Source organism: Dendropsophus ebraccatus, chromosome 8, assembly GCF_027789765.1.
Source record: "Dendropsophus ebraccatus isolate aDenEbr1 chromosome 8, aDenEbr1.pat, whole genome shotgun sequence".
Lineage (NCBI taxonomy): Eukaryota > Metazoa > Chordata > Amphibia > Anura > Hylidae > Dendropsophus > Dendropsophus ebraccatus.
In genome coordinates, this window is record NC_091461.1 from 101,724,406 (window position 1) to 101,738,156 (window position 13,751).

The following is a 13,751-nucleotide window of genomic DNA, read 5'->3' on the forward strand; positions in this document are numbered from 1 at the left end:
GATCCACATAAAAATGATCACTGGATTCAATCCTGGACTCGGGTCACAGATCTAATGTCTATACAGAGATCCAATGATGATGTAGGCCAGTCCTTCTCAATTCCAGTCCTCAGGCCTCATCAACAGGTCATGTTTTGAGGATATCCCATACAAAGAACACCTGTGATAATACCTGATGCACCTGTGCAATACTAAGGAAATCCTTAAAACATGACCTGTTGGTGAGGCCTGAGGACTGGAATTGAGAAGCACAGATGTAGGGCATGCCTGATGTGCCAGGGATACAAATACTTTTTATAGGCCTCATCCCACGATTTGTAGCTCACATAACAAAAACAGTGACCATGAAACGTGTTGCATACATTGACCCACAGATATCAAACAGAAGTAAGGAAATTGCCACCACCGAGTAATATTTTTTTTTATTTAAATACCACATATAATCAAATAATATCCAGACACAATAGCTGCACGCCACACAAGTTTATTGCTAAAATTAATGCTCTACTTTGCTGTATAATTTAAGTTTCAGTTTAAAAAGAAAAAAAAAATAGTCTCTTGTGTATTTTTCCTTGTTGACAGGGTTCAAAAGCCATTAAAGACAGCATGAGGGGAGCAAGCGATCGTAGTCCTTTAAAGGGTTAAAGAACTAGGTGCCAAACAACAAATTCCATGTCCAGGACCCCTCTCCCCTCTTCTGTGCAAGATGGTACAATCCAGCTCATACATTTCACCTGCAACCTACGCTCACTACAGGGCTATCCACTATCCGATAGAAAATGGCCGACTACGTAGGATTCCCGGGGACTAGGTAGCTATTCTTACAAAACATTTCTTTATAAATAGGCTTTCTTTTAAATAAGTGGCCACGGCGTGAAGCGCACCGGGTAAAGTCATGTTTTTTTTCCTCCTCTGGTTATTGATATCTGATAAATTATGCAATTCATATTTTTTTTTTCTTGTGAATACTGTAGAGATGTAAGAATAAGGAAAGTATCCTGTGAAGATCATGATTTCCAAATACAGTCAAACATGCAGAGGTGTACAGAGAGCAAGGTGGCGGCTGCATTGGAAAAAATAAATATTGGCAACCCCCATATTTAATTTATGCCCATCCCAAATTCATGTATTAGAACTGTGATCCCCAACTGATAGGAAACTAAAACTCTAAAACTCTCATCATGCCTTAACAGGGGTGTAGATTTGCAATAGCTGGAAAACTGCCACTTATAGCCCTCAGGGCATGATGGGAGATGTATTTCTTACAGGTTGGAGATCAACACATTAGGAGTATAGAATCACAGTCCTCAGGCTTGTTCCCTTCGTCCGTGTTTGTTAACATTGTAGTGTCTGAGGGAGGCGTGAGCCAGTATGGAAGGGTGTGGGACTCCCGCTCTCTGTGGTCCCAGGAAAAGTTGCAGGGGCTTTTGTGATGGTTGGATGCATGTGACTAGAAGACAATAAGTCCCTTCTTTTGCTTGCAGTACACAGGCCTCAGATTTACTACGGAGAGGAAATCAGGTTTTGATCATTTCAGAACAGACATTTAGCTGCAAGATGAGAGGTAGACACTCATTGGGTGAGAGAAGGCCATTTAACCCTTCTGTAACATTGTAACCATTGTGTTAAGTCTCCTCAGACAGCACCAATGGAAGCCTGCCGTTCATTTCGTGTGCACAGTCTCCTGCTATAAATATCAAAATCAGGTCCAGCGTCCTAATGCAAAACGTATCAAAACAAAAAGCAACAAAGGATCAAGAACAAAAAGGAACACAATGTGACGCAGAGTCTCTGAAGAGAGTCGGGGGGTTCCATATTTAACGTCACTCGGTTTAGGCTCCAGAGGAAAAAGTGGGGGAGTGGTGCAGGGATTTCGGGATGTATCTCTAAGAATAGAGACTACCGGTAACACTGTTCTGAATTGATTCAGGTAACTCATCCGTTATCTTTTGTCAAGCGCAATGAGGACAGGTTCCCATGGATAAACTTTATTCCAAAGTGAAAATTGTCACAGTAAAGAAGACATGAAAAGGTCCAAAGTGAATGAGACGATTGGCCAGGGTTTTGTGCTGCCCTGTTTCCAGTATGGCGGAGTTGGGGGTAGGGCAGCAGAGGGGAGAGGTTACTCCATGATGGCGTGATACAGAGCTGGCTCAATGTAGTCCTCCCGATACCTGGAGTTGATGACTCTTTGTCGTTTCACCTCCTGCTTCACTTCCTTTTCTGCAAAGATTTCTGTGAAACGCATGTCAGAAGCCACAGACTGTCGAGGAAGAAGAGATAGAAAAATTAGGCAAGTGATGAGAGCAGAACCTGTATATAATATTTGTCCATCAGAATGTGAGAAGTCAGGGACACATCAATAATAGTTTTTATTATTGCTTTGAACTTAATATGGTGTTTTAACCTTTTTATTAAAGAACTTCTGTAGCTTCTTTGTGTCAATATAGAGTACACTCAGAAGTGCCCAATTCCATCACAGAAGCCATCTGTCTCCAGCCCTTATCGCTCTTGTTCTGGATGAAATTCGAACCCAATTTGTGACCAAATCAGGTCAGCATAAGTGATGATCCAATCGGCATTTGAATACTGGTGGCTGACCTTGGATGCAGCCCTTGGGAGTCCTTTAAAACACGGATACGGCCATAGGCCATAAGCTGTTTCCATGTTTTCCAGGCCTCCCTAGGGCTGCATTCAACTTCTTCAGCCACTGGTATTCAAATGTCAAATGATCAGACTCAAACATGAGCTCATCTCTACTCAGCATATAAAAAAAAATAAAAAAAATTAGTAGATCATTCAGAAAGAGAGATGGAAGGGCTGGAGAAAGCCAACAGGCTGCTTCTCTAATGAAACCAGACATGTCCTATACCATAGTATAGTACTATATGTCAATAGAAAAAGGTAACAGAAGTAAAACTTTGTAGAATTTTTAATAAAAACCTATGGAGAAAATGTTTTAGCATGCCTGCAGAGTGAGGGTCAGAAGGTTATTTAAGTCAACTGGAAAATTTACAGCTGGAATTGAAGATCTGTGCGCAACTGTTATCTGGACCGTAGATGTACTTTGCAGAGGAAATAGAAAACTACCCAAACAGGAGATTCTGTAAGACAATATTCCCCAATCTAAGGTTCAGCACTTATTGCGAAACTACAACTTCCATCATTGCCTGACATTCTCAGGCTGTTGAGGCACTGTGGGAGTTGTAGTTTTACAGCAGCATTCTGGGAGTTGGTGAACACCATTGTAAGCAATGTATACTAACCAGACGAGTCTTAACTTTCTTTGGTAACTCTTCATCAAGTGTATACACATCGTCTCTCTTTGCAGATACATGAGAACCATCTTCAAATTCAATCTAAAAAAAAAAAAAAGGTAAAAAACCAAATTGTTACAACTATAAAAATCATCAATTCACACATACAGTGAGAAATCCAGAAAGGCTGATGTTTTGACATGACAAAGGTCTAGACAGAACGTAAAATACTGATAAGGTCAGAAAGTTTTTATACAATTCTCCAGGCTCACCTGATACATCTGAATTGTGTGTGACGCAACAAACTTGGCACCATAGACGAGTCCATCCGTCCAACGGACCTGTACGATTTCCCCTGCGGGTGGTGGGCCCAGATTGAGACAGTCACGGCTCTGTCAGAGATTAAGGGGAAATGATAAAATAAGAGCCAGAAGAATGAACAGCAGGAGTCTAAGTCTATGTGAGTGAATATTATTTATAAATAGGAAATAGTAAAAGTTTATTACAAGATCAGAAAACAATAAAAAGCAATTAAAGTTAGTGGGGGTCCAACTCACTACACATAATGCAAGTGCAGCGGCCTCAATAGTGACCTCTGATGGCCTACTGTCAATCAAATACTGATGGCCTAGCCTCAAGGACTGGGCTTCAGTTTTAATGCCTGGATAGCCTCTAATTCTGACAATACAGGCAATAGCTCAGATGCAATGATTTAGGATTCGGTTATATATGCCAACACAACACACAGAATTGTGTGTTGGAGGTTTCAGGTTTCTCGCACTTACCACAATGTCCTCTGGATAAAGATTGTCACTGAAGGAGCCGTCATCAAAATTGACCTCGTAAAAAGTCTCCTTTGTCAGCTTGATCACCTCACACTGGTAGTAGCGGCCATTCTTGTGCTTGCCGATTACGCGCTGCCCTACCACGATGTCCCGATTAGAGTCTTTGCCCTGAAGTTACATGAAGCCCTAAGTCAATCACATGCCAATGACCTTAAAGAAACAGCACTACAGCACCGCAAAGAGGTATAAGAACACTGGGTATTTTTGCAAATACTGTGTTGGTTTGAGGATTATAAGAGAAGGTCTGCGTTACCTCATTTTGGGAAGGCTTGTGCCTGAAGCAGGTTATATAAACCACAAATGGCCAGTCATCGGGCTGCATCATCACACCCGCAGCTTGAGCGCAGGTGGCATGAAATGAGGTGGGGCATCGGCCGTGAGAGCACTGGACACAGCACCCTGCCACCCTCTTTCTCCTCTTCTTACAAAAAGCACATTTCTAGGAAGAAAGACCACAGATTATATTTCTGTCCCATTCATAGGTTGTATACGATTATACAATCCTTAAATGAAGGCTTCCCAAAATATTACTAAACTACATTTCCCATTAAGTTCAGAAAAACTAAGCTGGAGCAGTATTCTCCAATCTGTGGCTCGCTAACTTTTGCAAAGCTATGAGACAAAGAGGAACACATGACTGCAGCATCAGACTAAGCAGGGTTTGTCTTTAACCAGAGTCAAATAAATCTGCCTTGGGTATACAGCTCTCATGCAGATCTATTTTATTTTGCATTGGAGCTATAATAAAATAATCGCAATGTGAATACAGCCTTTAGCCAGGTGCAAAAATTGCCACAGTTATGTAAACGTACCAGCCTGAATCTCATCAAGGGGATTTTGCTGATGTCCACAGGACGCCTCTCTGCAATGTTCACAAACTTTGCTTCAGCCACGGCCACGGCGCACATCACATGCACCCACCTAGTGATAAACAAGAGAAAGACATTGCAATTAATAGCTCTTTCCACTACAGGACAATGCTCTAACATCATACAAATATCTTATGCCAATAGCAAGCAAGATACAGCCATGAAGAGTTACACAAAGGTTTACAGCAAGTGGTCACATGACACACACAGAAGAAACAAAAATCCAAAAACTCACCGGTTGTCATTGGCCTTCTGTAAGGCTCCTCCACGTAGAGAACAGAGGCAGCAATCCTGAAGAGAGCGGACACAAAGTTAGATAATACAATAAGGAATCTCAGCAACATAAAGGACTAAAAGACAAAAGCTGACAACAGCAAAAGGGCATGACGCCTCACCTCAGACATGGCTTTCTCTTCACACCTGGAGCAGAGCCAGCCCTCCACGGCTTTATCTTTGGGCACTCCATAACAACCTAATAAAATAAATAAAATAGGAGTTACACCTAACACCTGCAGGCTTTACACTCTACATTATGTATACCTGGATAATAATGTGTTCTCTGTATTAAGCTCCTCTAGATGAAGAGAGGTTCTTTAATAAGGACAGTAGATAGGGGTCCCAAATGTGACCAACAACCCCCTCTGTCCCATCTAGAAGGAGCTGTCCAAGGCAGAGAACTACTCAACTCTGGCACAATCCTCAAACAACCTTGGCTCACATAAAAGCAACTGTGAGCAGGGAGGAGAGAAACCTCCAATGACAAGGTGTAAGAAAACTAGGGATTGCAGGGATCTGCAGATGTTACTACTATCTTGGCTGTAGCAGAAAATGAGAGAAAACTTGTGATGGTTTAGTCGGGTGTTTTAGTGATCCTTGGAAAAAACTTTGATAAAAAATGTGTCATTGGGCTATATAGTGAGAAGAGTGACACTTACTGGCATGCACACACACATTGCAGCTTCTGCAGGTTATGAGCAGGCTGGTGCCATCATCTTCCAGGAATGGAGCAGACAGGTTGATCTCGGAGTTGCTGCCGGTGGTTGTAAAGCACATCTCTGGGATAAGTGGCTTGGTCTTTAGGTGGAATCCTATGGGGGTCTCTGTCTTATTCTTTGCTTCACACTCAGACTGGGGAGATAAAAGTAACAATTTAAGAATGATATTACAAGTCAGAGAGTTTAGTAACCAAGACACAGGTTTTATTCTTACACCAAAAAGGATGTGTGATACAAAGGGAAAGTGTGCTTAAACTTGGGACAAAGATCTTTTATAAACATCCAATATATTGCAATGATAGTCGATGCATTGTAACAAAGTTTCTCATTATCCACAACTCTGCCGATGGTCTCCGGGAGTCCATCTCACCTCTGTGCTTATAGGCTTACGGAGTTTTCTCTAGTGCAAAACGTTTTCTCACCTAAAGGTCCCCATAACGCCTTATACTTTTGTCTGGTTCCCTACGGTCGACAAAGTATAAAGTATATGGAGACCCTAACTCTCATCCAACGGGATCCACCCACCTGATAGTAAGTCCTGAAGAGCAGGCAGATTGAGCAGTGTGGAGACACCTGAGACATGGCTAGATTGTATTCTCTCTCCACCTGGAAGTTTGGTGGTTTGTTCTTCCAGAGCTGAGTGAGGGGTTTGGCCCATGTTTCAGTCTCCTCAAACTCTTCATCCATAAGCACCTGGTCTGGCTGGTCTATAGAGCACACAGAAAATTTTACAGAAATGTTACGCAAGGTGAAAAACAAGCAATAAAGCAACAAGCATCCACAACCTGTAGCTCTATGGATAAGATAAACAGACAGGTACTTGAACACATACCGTCTTCACTGCCGCTGTCCTTCATCACTAAGGGGTGGTAACGGGGGAGCTTGGAGAGAGGCTGCCGGCGGCTCTTGGCATTGAAACTCTCATGAAGGGAGTCCATGTGCTTCTCTGCCGCCTGCATGGTAAATAACACATCCACTAGATTAGACAAGCCTCGGCTACTGTATGAAATGAGACAAGACTTATGTATGAAACCTTTGTATGTGATGTCTCACTAAGCCACGTACCTCCTGCAGCTCTTGCTCTGTAAAACTGCCCATAACGCTGGTCTTCTTCCATATGGCAGTTTTGTTCTCCCCTTTGGCGTAGCTGTGCATGCTGCGAGATTTCTTGGGGCATGACCCATGTGGCCCTTCTGACTCTGTATCTGATGAACCTGAGCTGTCTTGGGAGGATGAGAACATAGAGGAGCTCTCAGCGCTGGTGGAAGGGCTACCAGGGTTGGAGACTGGAGTGGTTGTTCCTGAGGTGGCATAACTTTCAACATTTTTCAAGGTTTCAAATTGCTGTCCTGATGATCCTGAAGAAAAGAAGACACCATAACTCCAAGTTTAAAGGAACTTTTCAGGATTGCAAAAATAGCTCCACCCCTGTTCTCAGGGTGTGTGTGGTATTGCAATTCAACTCCACAACCAAACTAAGGACAGGAAAGGTGTTGTTTCTGGAATAAAGCAGCCATGTTTTTTTCTAAACATGGACAACCAAACCCTTAAACGTGCACAACCAAAATGCAGTAAAAACTCTTTGAGACTACCACCAAAAATTGCACTGAAAATTGGTGTTTTATACTTATACACAAGTTCCACCATAAAGGGGTTTTCAACTTATTATCCAAAGGATAGGGGACAAGTATAAGATCATATGGGGTCTAACCTCTAGGTCCTGCTCTAGATCATGGCCTCAGCTCCTTATGAATGGAGAATTTGAATCGGTGTCCCCTTGTTTTGAATAGCGTTATTTGGCATGTGAACCACCACTTTATTAATTCTCTATGGAGCCGCCAGGTATAGCCAAGTGCTGCACTTGTCTCTCTCCAGCAGCTCCAAAGAGAATGACTGGAGTTGTGGGTCACGTGTTAAATGTGGCTCCATTCAAAACAAAGGAGCCGGGACACCAATCTAGAGATCTCATTCTTGACAAGCAATTATAAACTGGAAAACCCCTTTAATAAGCCAGCATAAAGCAGGTAGTTAAAAACGTAAAAAAATTAATAATAATAATTATATATATATATATATATATATATATATATATATATATACATACACACACACACACACACACACACACACACACACACACACACTTTAGACAGTTCTGACTAAACTTCCAACAAGATTGTTGCATATATCTATATATCTTGCATGTATTTACTGTTATATAATGTTACATATATACAGGACTTGGGGCACTACCTGCTTCAGTGTCCTCTTCCGGGCAGTCTTCCACTTTAGGGTCTTCAACACAGGTGGTCGCACACTGCTCGGGACAGAGTTCATCCTTAAATTCTCTGCTCTGGCTCAGCTCCTTTGGAACCTCCAGACACACTCTGTGGCGCTTGGTCCCTATGCGCTGTTTGGTTATGCTGGAAAGAGGGTGGTGAAATTGGTACAGTCAACAATAAAATTCACCACTAGTGTATCTATTCACGTCAACACCATAAAGGATAAGTCACACTTCTCTGTGGACTACGTCAGATCTGCAGTCTCATGTCTGTGGGGTTACTGCTGTGATAGAACCCTAATATGCCACATGCTATAAATAACCTTTGGTACACACGTTGCTGTCTGACTGCACTGTACATGTCTTGGACATGGCTCCGATTGTTAACTGACCTCTTCTTTTGCTCTGCATCCCCTTGCTGATCATCAACAAATTCAGCCGCTTCTGGGGTGGGCAGCGAGTGGTCAATGACTGTGAAATCCTTTCCAGCTTTCCATAGTTTATATCGCTCAGGCTGGAACTTGCGCACAAAGACATCCATGGAGATTTTCACCATGTCCTTCCTACAGGAACACTGAAAAGGGAAGGCAGATAGTGAGCATCAACAGACATATTAATTATTATTATGTGAGCAATTTCTTTTCTACAATTATATCCGTATTGACTATATATGTTATGTATGCTCATCAATACCTGAAGTGACAGGAATGTTCTCTAGTTGGACTACATTAATCCTCATGCACAAACCTGACTACAAGGGCGGCTCAAGGCACTCCATTTCCCAGGTTAATATATACAGGCAAAACATACTGCAAACATTGTTTAGTGTATAGTTGATAAGGTATCGCACAGGCAGACTGGGTATTGTTGTATTGTGTAAATCAGAATGAAGAGTCAATAGTGGAACCAAGTCTAAATAAGGTTTCTGTAACTAGTTTAGCCAGAGTCCATTGTTAGTGGCAGAGACCTTCTGTGTTGCTAATCAGGAGGCCAAAGAAATGTATATGTTAATTTACATCTCAAAGGCTCCTGACAATAGAAGGGTCTTCCCCATTCAGATACAGTGCCAGGTGGGATTACCAATCTGTAAGGGCCCTTCTATTTTTAGCCTTCACACTTACCAGAACAGACTGCTTCCCATACTCGATCCATCTCAAAGTGGCAAAATTGGTGGACTCTGCACAGTTGAATCCATGGTTGAACCCAGCATGGTAACCATAAGGGAAAGTGATCATGAACTCTCCAGCTTCCTGTGTGATCTGAAGAAGAGACATGGAAATAATGGAGGTTGAAAAAAAATGACATAGATGTAGATAATTCTCCTACTTCATATAACACACAGCTTTGTCCACTCACCTTATCGAAGGGAATGCCGTACTTTTTGAGGATGAAGGGAGAGATGACTGTCATCTTGTGGCGCAGGAAAGCCTCACAGCTCTGGGCACTGCCCGGGAAGAAACCTGCATAATATGAACAAGATGGCAATGAATTCCGGCAGAGGAACATGAGTACCTCTTATACCAGAACCATCCATGATACCCTCTCCCTGGACACCTATGAAGTCAAATCATTAGTTGTCCCACAGAAGACTTTACACTACTTTCCATCATTGTGTACTCACCTTTAGCGAGGCGCTCCAGCCGTTTGCCGTGTTCTGGAGGAATGGTGTACCTGGAAGCAGAAATCAATACATGAATACATCATACATGAGGCAGCTGGACAGCAGGATGATAGACAAGGGCGTCAGACTACTCACCATGACTTGGGCTCCCCGAAGTGCAGGTAGTTGATGCTGTACAAGTCCATGTCCTCTGTGTGCCAGGCAAATGAGGTCTTCCACATGCCGAAATACAAATAGGGAGTGTTGACACCCTCTATGGTGATGCCGCTTTCTCTCTCCACCACGTCCAGGATGGTGTTCAGGTGGCCGATATTCCATTCCTCCACGTGCTAGTGCATAGAACCAAATATTAGTCACAGGAACAATCCTTCCCATAATATATGAAGGACACCACAGTGACTCTCCCATCAGCTATAGACTCCGTACCTTGTCATACAGGGAACCATTCACATCTGCCCCATAAATGGGAGCATTGAAGGTTAAGTTCTTCCAATATTTCCTCTCCAGATCCTCGAAGTCCGTATAACGGGGAGTACAATACCTTAAGAGAGACAGAAAAAAATCATAGTATCCTAAAGAACCAACAGCATAACTATCCCCACATCTCAGCTACAGATAAGGAATATAAGAGGCAAGTGATCCATATCCAGAGACAAACAGATCAGATCAATCCTACAGAGTGGACAGGGGTTCACTTATAATTGCTGTTTCCAGCGATGGGCTGAACTGTGATTTCAGCTATGAAGTATAATACATAATGTAACTCAGAATCAGTATAGGATAAGTATTGTATGTACACAGTGACCCCTGCAGCAGAATAGTGAGTGCAGCTCTGGAGTATAATACAGGATAAGTAACATATGCGCATAGGGACATTTTAATAATATTTTCCACTACTCTACAGCACGAATTGTGTGTGAATATCCCCTAACTCATACAGGTGTCAATCCTATTATATCACTTTGTCAGCCACTTACTTGTCACTGTTTGCAATCCTCCTGAACTCTTTGACAGTCATTGGCTTCTTCTGTATGTTGTATTGTGTGAAGAGGCCTGACTGTCCAGTGACCACTTGCTGGATGGGGGCTGGAATCACCAGGTCATCCAGGTCATCATAGCAGAGGCGAGGCTTCCACTCCTTCGGAGGAACCACCTACAATAGAAGTTATAGGTGACCGGTTTAAAAATGCTCATTTACTGCACAGACAAGGCAGATGACCAGTATATATCGGTCATCACCTCTTGGAGACGTTCACCAGCTATTAAATGCTTTTTGTTAGCTCTGCTCAGCTATCAGTGACCTAAGAGTTTCTACCATGTATGACGGAGTCTGAATCCGCCCCCCCCCCCATGCTTCACCTTACAGCTAATCTACATTATCATACTGCTATGACCAGTGACTCCAGGTTTGCACAATCAGCAGGAGGGAGGCCTGTGCGCAGAGAAATCAGACTCTTACCTTGGCCAGGCCTGCACGGTGGGCTCCTTGGGATTCAATATACGCTATGTATCGCCTAAAGTCACGGAACTCCTCCATTGTCGGATAGAAGGTCATGATCCTAGAGCTAGGATTCGGGTTTTCATTTTCTCCCGCCATCTTGTTGAAGGATTGTGCCCTGGGGGCTTTACAGCGTCCTAGGGCTGAGAAGCAAATAAAAGTCAGTATATCAGTGATGAAGCTTTATATCAGTCACATATATGATATAATATCTCTAGTGGTTGTATCAGTGTTGTAGTTATAAGAGGAGGGTCTGATATCAGTCACATATATGATATAAGGTCTCTAGTGGTTGTATCAGTGCTGTAGAGTTATAAGAGAAGCGGCTGATATCAGTCACATATATGATATAATGTCTCTAGTGGCTGTATCAGTGCTGTAGTTATAAGAGAAGCGTCTGATATCAGTCACATATATGATATAAGGTCTCTAGTGGCTGTATCAGTGCTGTAGTTATAAGAGAAGCGTCTGATATCAGTCACATATATGATATAAGGTCTCTAGTGGCTGTATCGGTGCTGTAGTTATAAGAGAAGCGTCTGATATCAGTCACATATATGATATATTGTCTCTAGTGGCTGTATCAGTGCTGTAGAGTTATAAGAGGAGCGTCTGATATCAGTCACATATATGATATAAGGTCTCTAGTGGCTGTATCGGTGCTGTAGTTATAAGAGGAGCGTCTGATATCAGTCACATATATGATATAATGTCTCTAGTGGTTGTATCAGTGCTGTAGAGTTATAAGAGGAGCAGCTGATATCAGTTACATATATGATATAATGTCTCTAGTGACTGTATTAGTGCTGTAGTTATAAGAGAAGCGTCTGATATCAGTCACATATATGATATAAGGTCTCTAGTGGCTGTATTAGTGCTTTAGAGTTATAAGAGGAGCGTCTGATATCAGTCACATATATGATATAAGGTCTCTAGTGGCTGTATTAGTGCTGTAGAGTTATAAGAGGAGCGGCTGATATCAGTCACATATATGATATATTGTCTCTAGTGACTGTATTAGTGCTGTAGTTATATGAGAAGCGGCTGATATCAGTCACATGATGCAATGTCTCTGGAGATTATAAGCACTGGAGATACATGAACACTGCAGTCAGCTGCTGCAATAATAACCAATACTACAGAACAATAGGCAGCATTCACTTGACCGGCATGCATACTGTCCCTTTAACAACCATTAAAAAGCTTAAAGGGGTTGTCTGTCTATGAAACCTATGTAAGAAAAACAACACACAATGATAAATTAGGTTATTTTACCTCTTTTCTGGGTTTTTCTCATGATTCCTTCTGCTTTTCATGCAAACCGCCTGCTGTGTTGTCTCCAATCCTGTAAGACTGCTTTTTCTTGTGTACAGGACACTCCAGCCAGCAAGTCAGCCAACTCTATCTCCCTCTCACTAAGTTTCTCGATTATAACATTCCACAAAGTGGGCGGGATATAGAGTAGGCTGACTTAGTGGCTAGAGCGTCCTGTACACAGGAAAAGGCAGTCTGTTCAGGATTGAAGACAACAGAACAGACAGTGTGTATCAAAACCCGAAGAAATCCACGAGAAACCCCAGAAAGATGATAAAATCACCTAATTTACCAATAATAAAAATAGATGACATTTTCAGACAACCCCTTTAAGTCCCACAGTCAGGCTGGGCCTGTGTGTTACTACAGGAATCCTCTAGGAATCGCTTACGGTCACAAAAACAAACTATTAAATATAAACCTAAACGTATTTATTTATGGGGTCAATCATTTAGTGCGTCTTAAACTACAACTCCCAGCATGCTTTTCTCGGGCCGGACAATTCCCACCACTCCCGTGCGGACTTCTGCTGTGATTGACGGAGAATTCCGGAAGTGACGACATAAGTGGGCGGGGTATAAACATAGATCTACTTTCCGATTGGCTGAGGCGCAGTGGACCGGAAATGCACAATAGGGAAACGTGCGCGGCTCTCCTATTGGCTGAGAGCGAGATCATTCTCTCGGGCTCTCTAGAAGCTCCTGTACGGTGCTCCATGAATCGGTGACCGAGGGGGAAGCGGCGGGGGAGCGGGGACTAACCTGTGGGCGGCGGGGAGCCTGACGCTGGAGATCCACGCTCGCTGTTTTTTTCTTCGCCTCCGGGCCTCAGACACAGTGTGCCAGTAAGCAGCCGAGTCTCCGGCGTGACCCCTGGGCTGTTCCCGGCCAGCGGCCGCTATACTCTCGGTGTTTCTCACAAATAACGACGATAGCCCTCCGAGCTCCTTCCTCCGTCGTCTTTCGTTTTCTGTCCACTGCGCCTGCGCTCTGTTCCCGAAGCAAAACCGACCGAAAACGACCAATGAGAGCGCGCAGCGAGGCGACCAATCAACGAGCGAGGTCTTCCTCT

General features: G+C 43.0%; 1 protein-coding gene across 1 annotated transcript; it reads right to left on the reverse strand.

The window, feature by feature from the left end:
* Positions 1-403: 403 nt before the first annotated feature.
* KDM4A (lysine demethylase 4A) lies at positions 404-13,738 on the reverse strand. Its single transcript, XM_069981275.1, has 22 exons — positions 13,442-13,738; positions 11,328-11,509; positions 10,846-11,021; positions 10,295-10,409; positions 10,004-10,197; positions 9,869-9,918; positions 9,604-9,707; positions 9,369-9,506; positions 8,640-8,821; positions 8,220-8,389; positions 7,032-7,324; positions 6,799-6,919; positions 6,492-6,673; positions 5,907-6,099; positions 5,367-5,443; positions 5,207-5,262; positions 4,915-5,023; positions 4,356-4,541; positions 4,043-4,210; positions 3,530-3,649; positions 3,267-3,359; positions 404-2,263 (listed from the first exon to the last, which is right to left on the reverse strand). The coding sequence occupies exons 2-22, from the start codon at positions 11,463-11,465 to the stop codon at positions 2,123-2,125; spliced, it is 3,006 nt and encodes a 1,001-aa protein (XP_069837376.1). The 5' UTR covers positions 11,466-11,509; positions 13,442-13,738; the 3' UTR covers positions 404-2,122.
* Positions 13,739-13,751: the final 13 nt, after the last annotated feature.

What these genes read in the sequence shown, in the direction of transcription:
- KDM4A (XM_069981275.1), bottom strand. Translation starts at nt 11,465, where the DNA reads ATGGCGGGAGAAAATGAAAACCCGAATCCTAGCTCTAGGATCATGACC. An exon ending in TCTTCAGGACTTACTATCAG is followed by an intron (nt 6,100 to 6,491) that starts GTGGGTGGATCC and finishes TTATCTCCCCAG; the next exon opens with TCTGAGTGTGAAGCAAAGAA. An exon ending in CAGAAGGCCAATGACAACCG is followed by an intron (nt 5,024 to 5,206) that starts GTGAGTTTTTGG and finishes GTTTATCACTAG; the next exon opens with GTGGGTGCATGTGATGTGCG.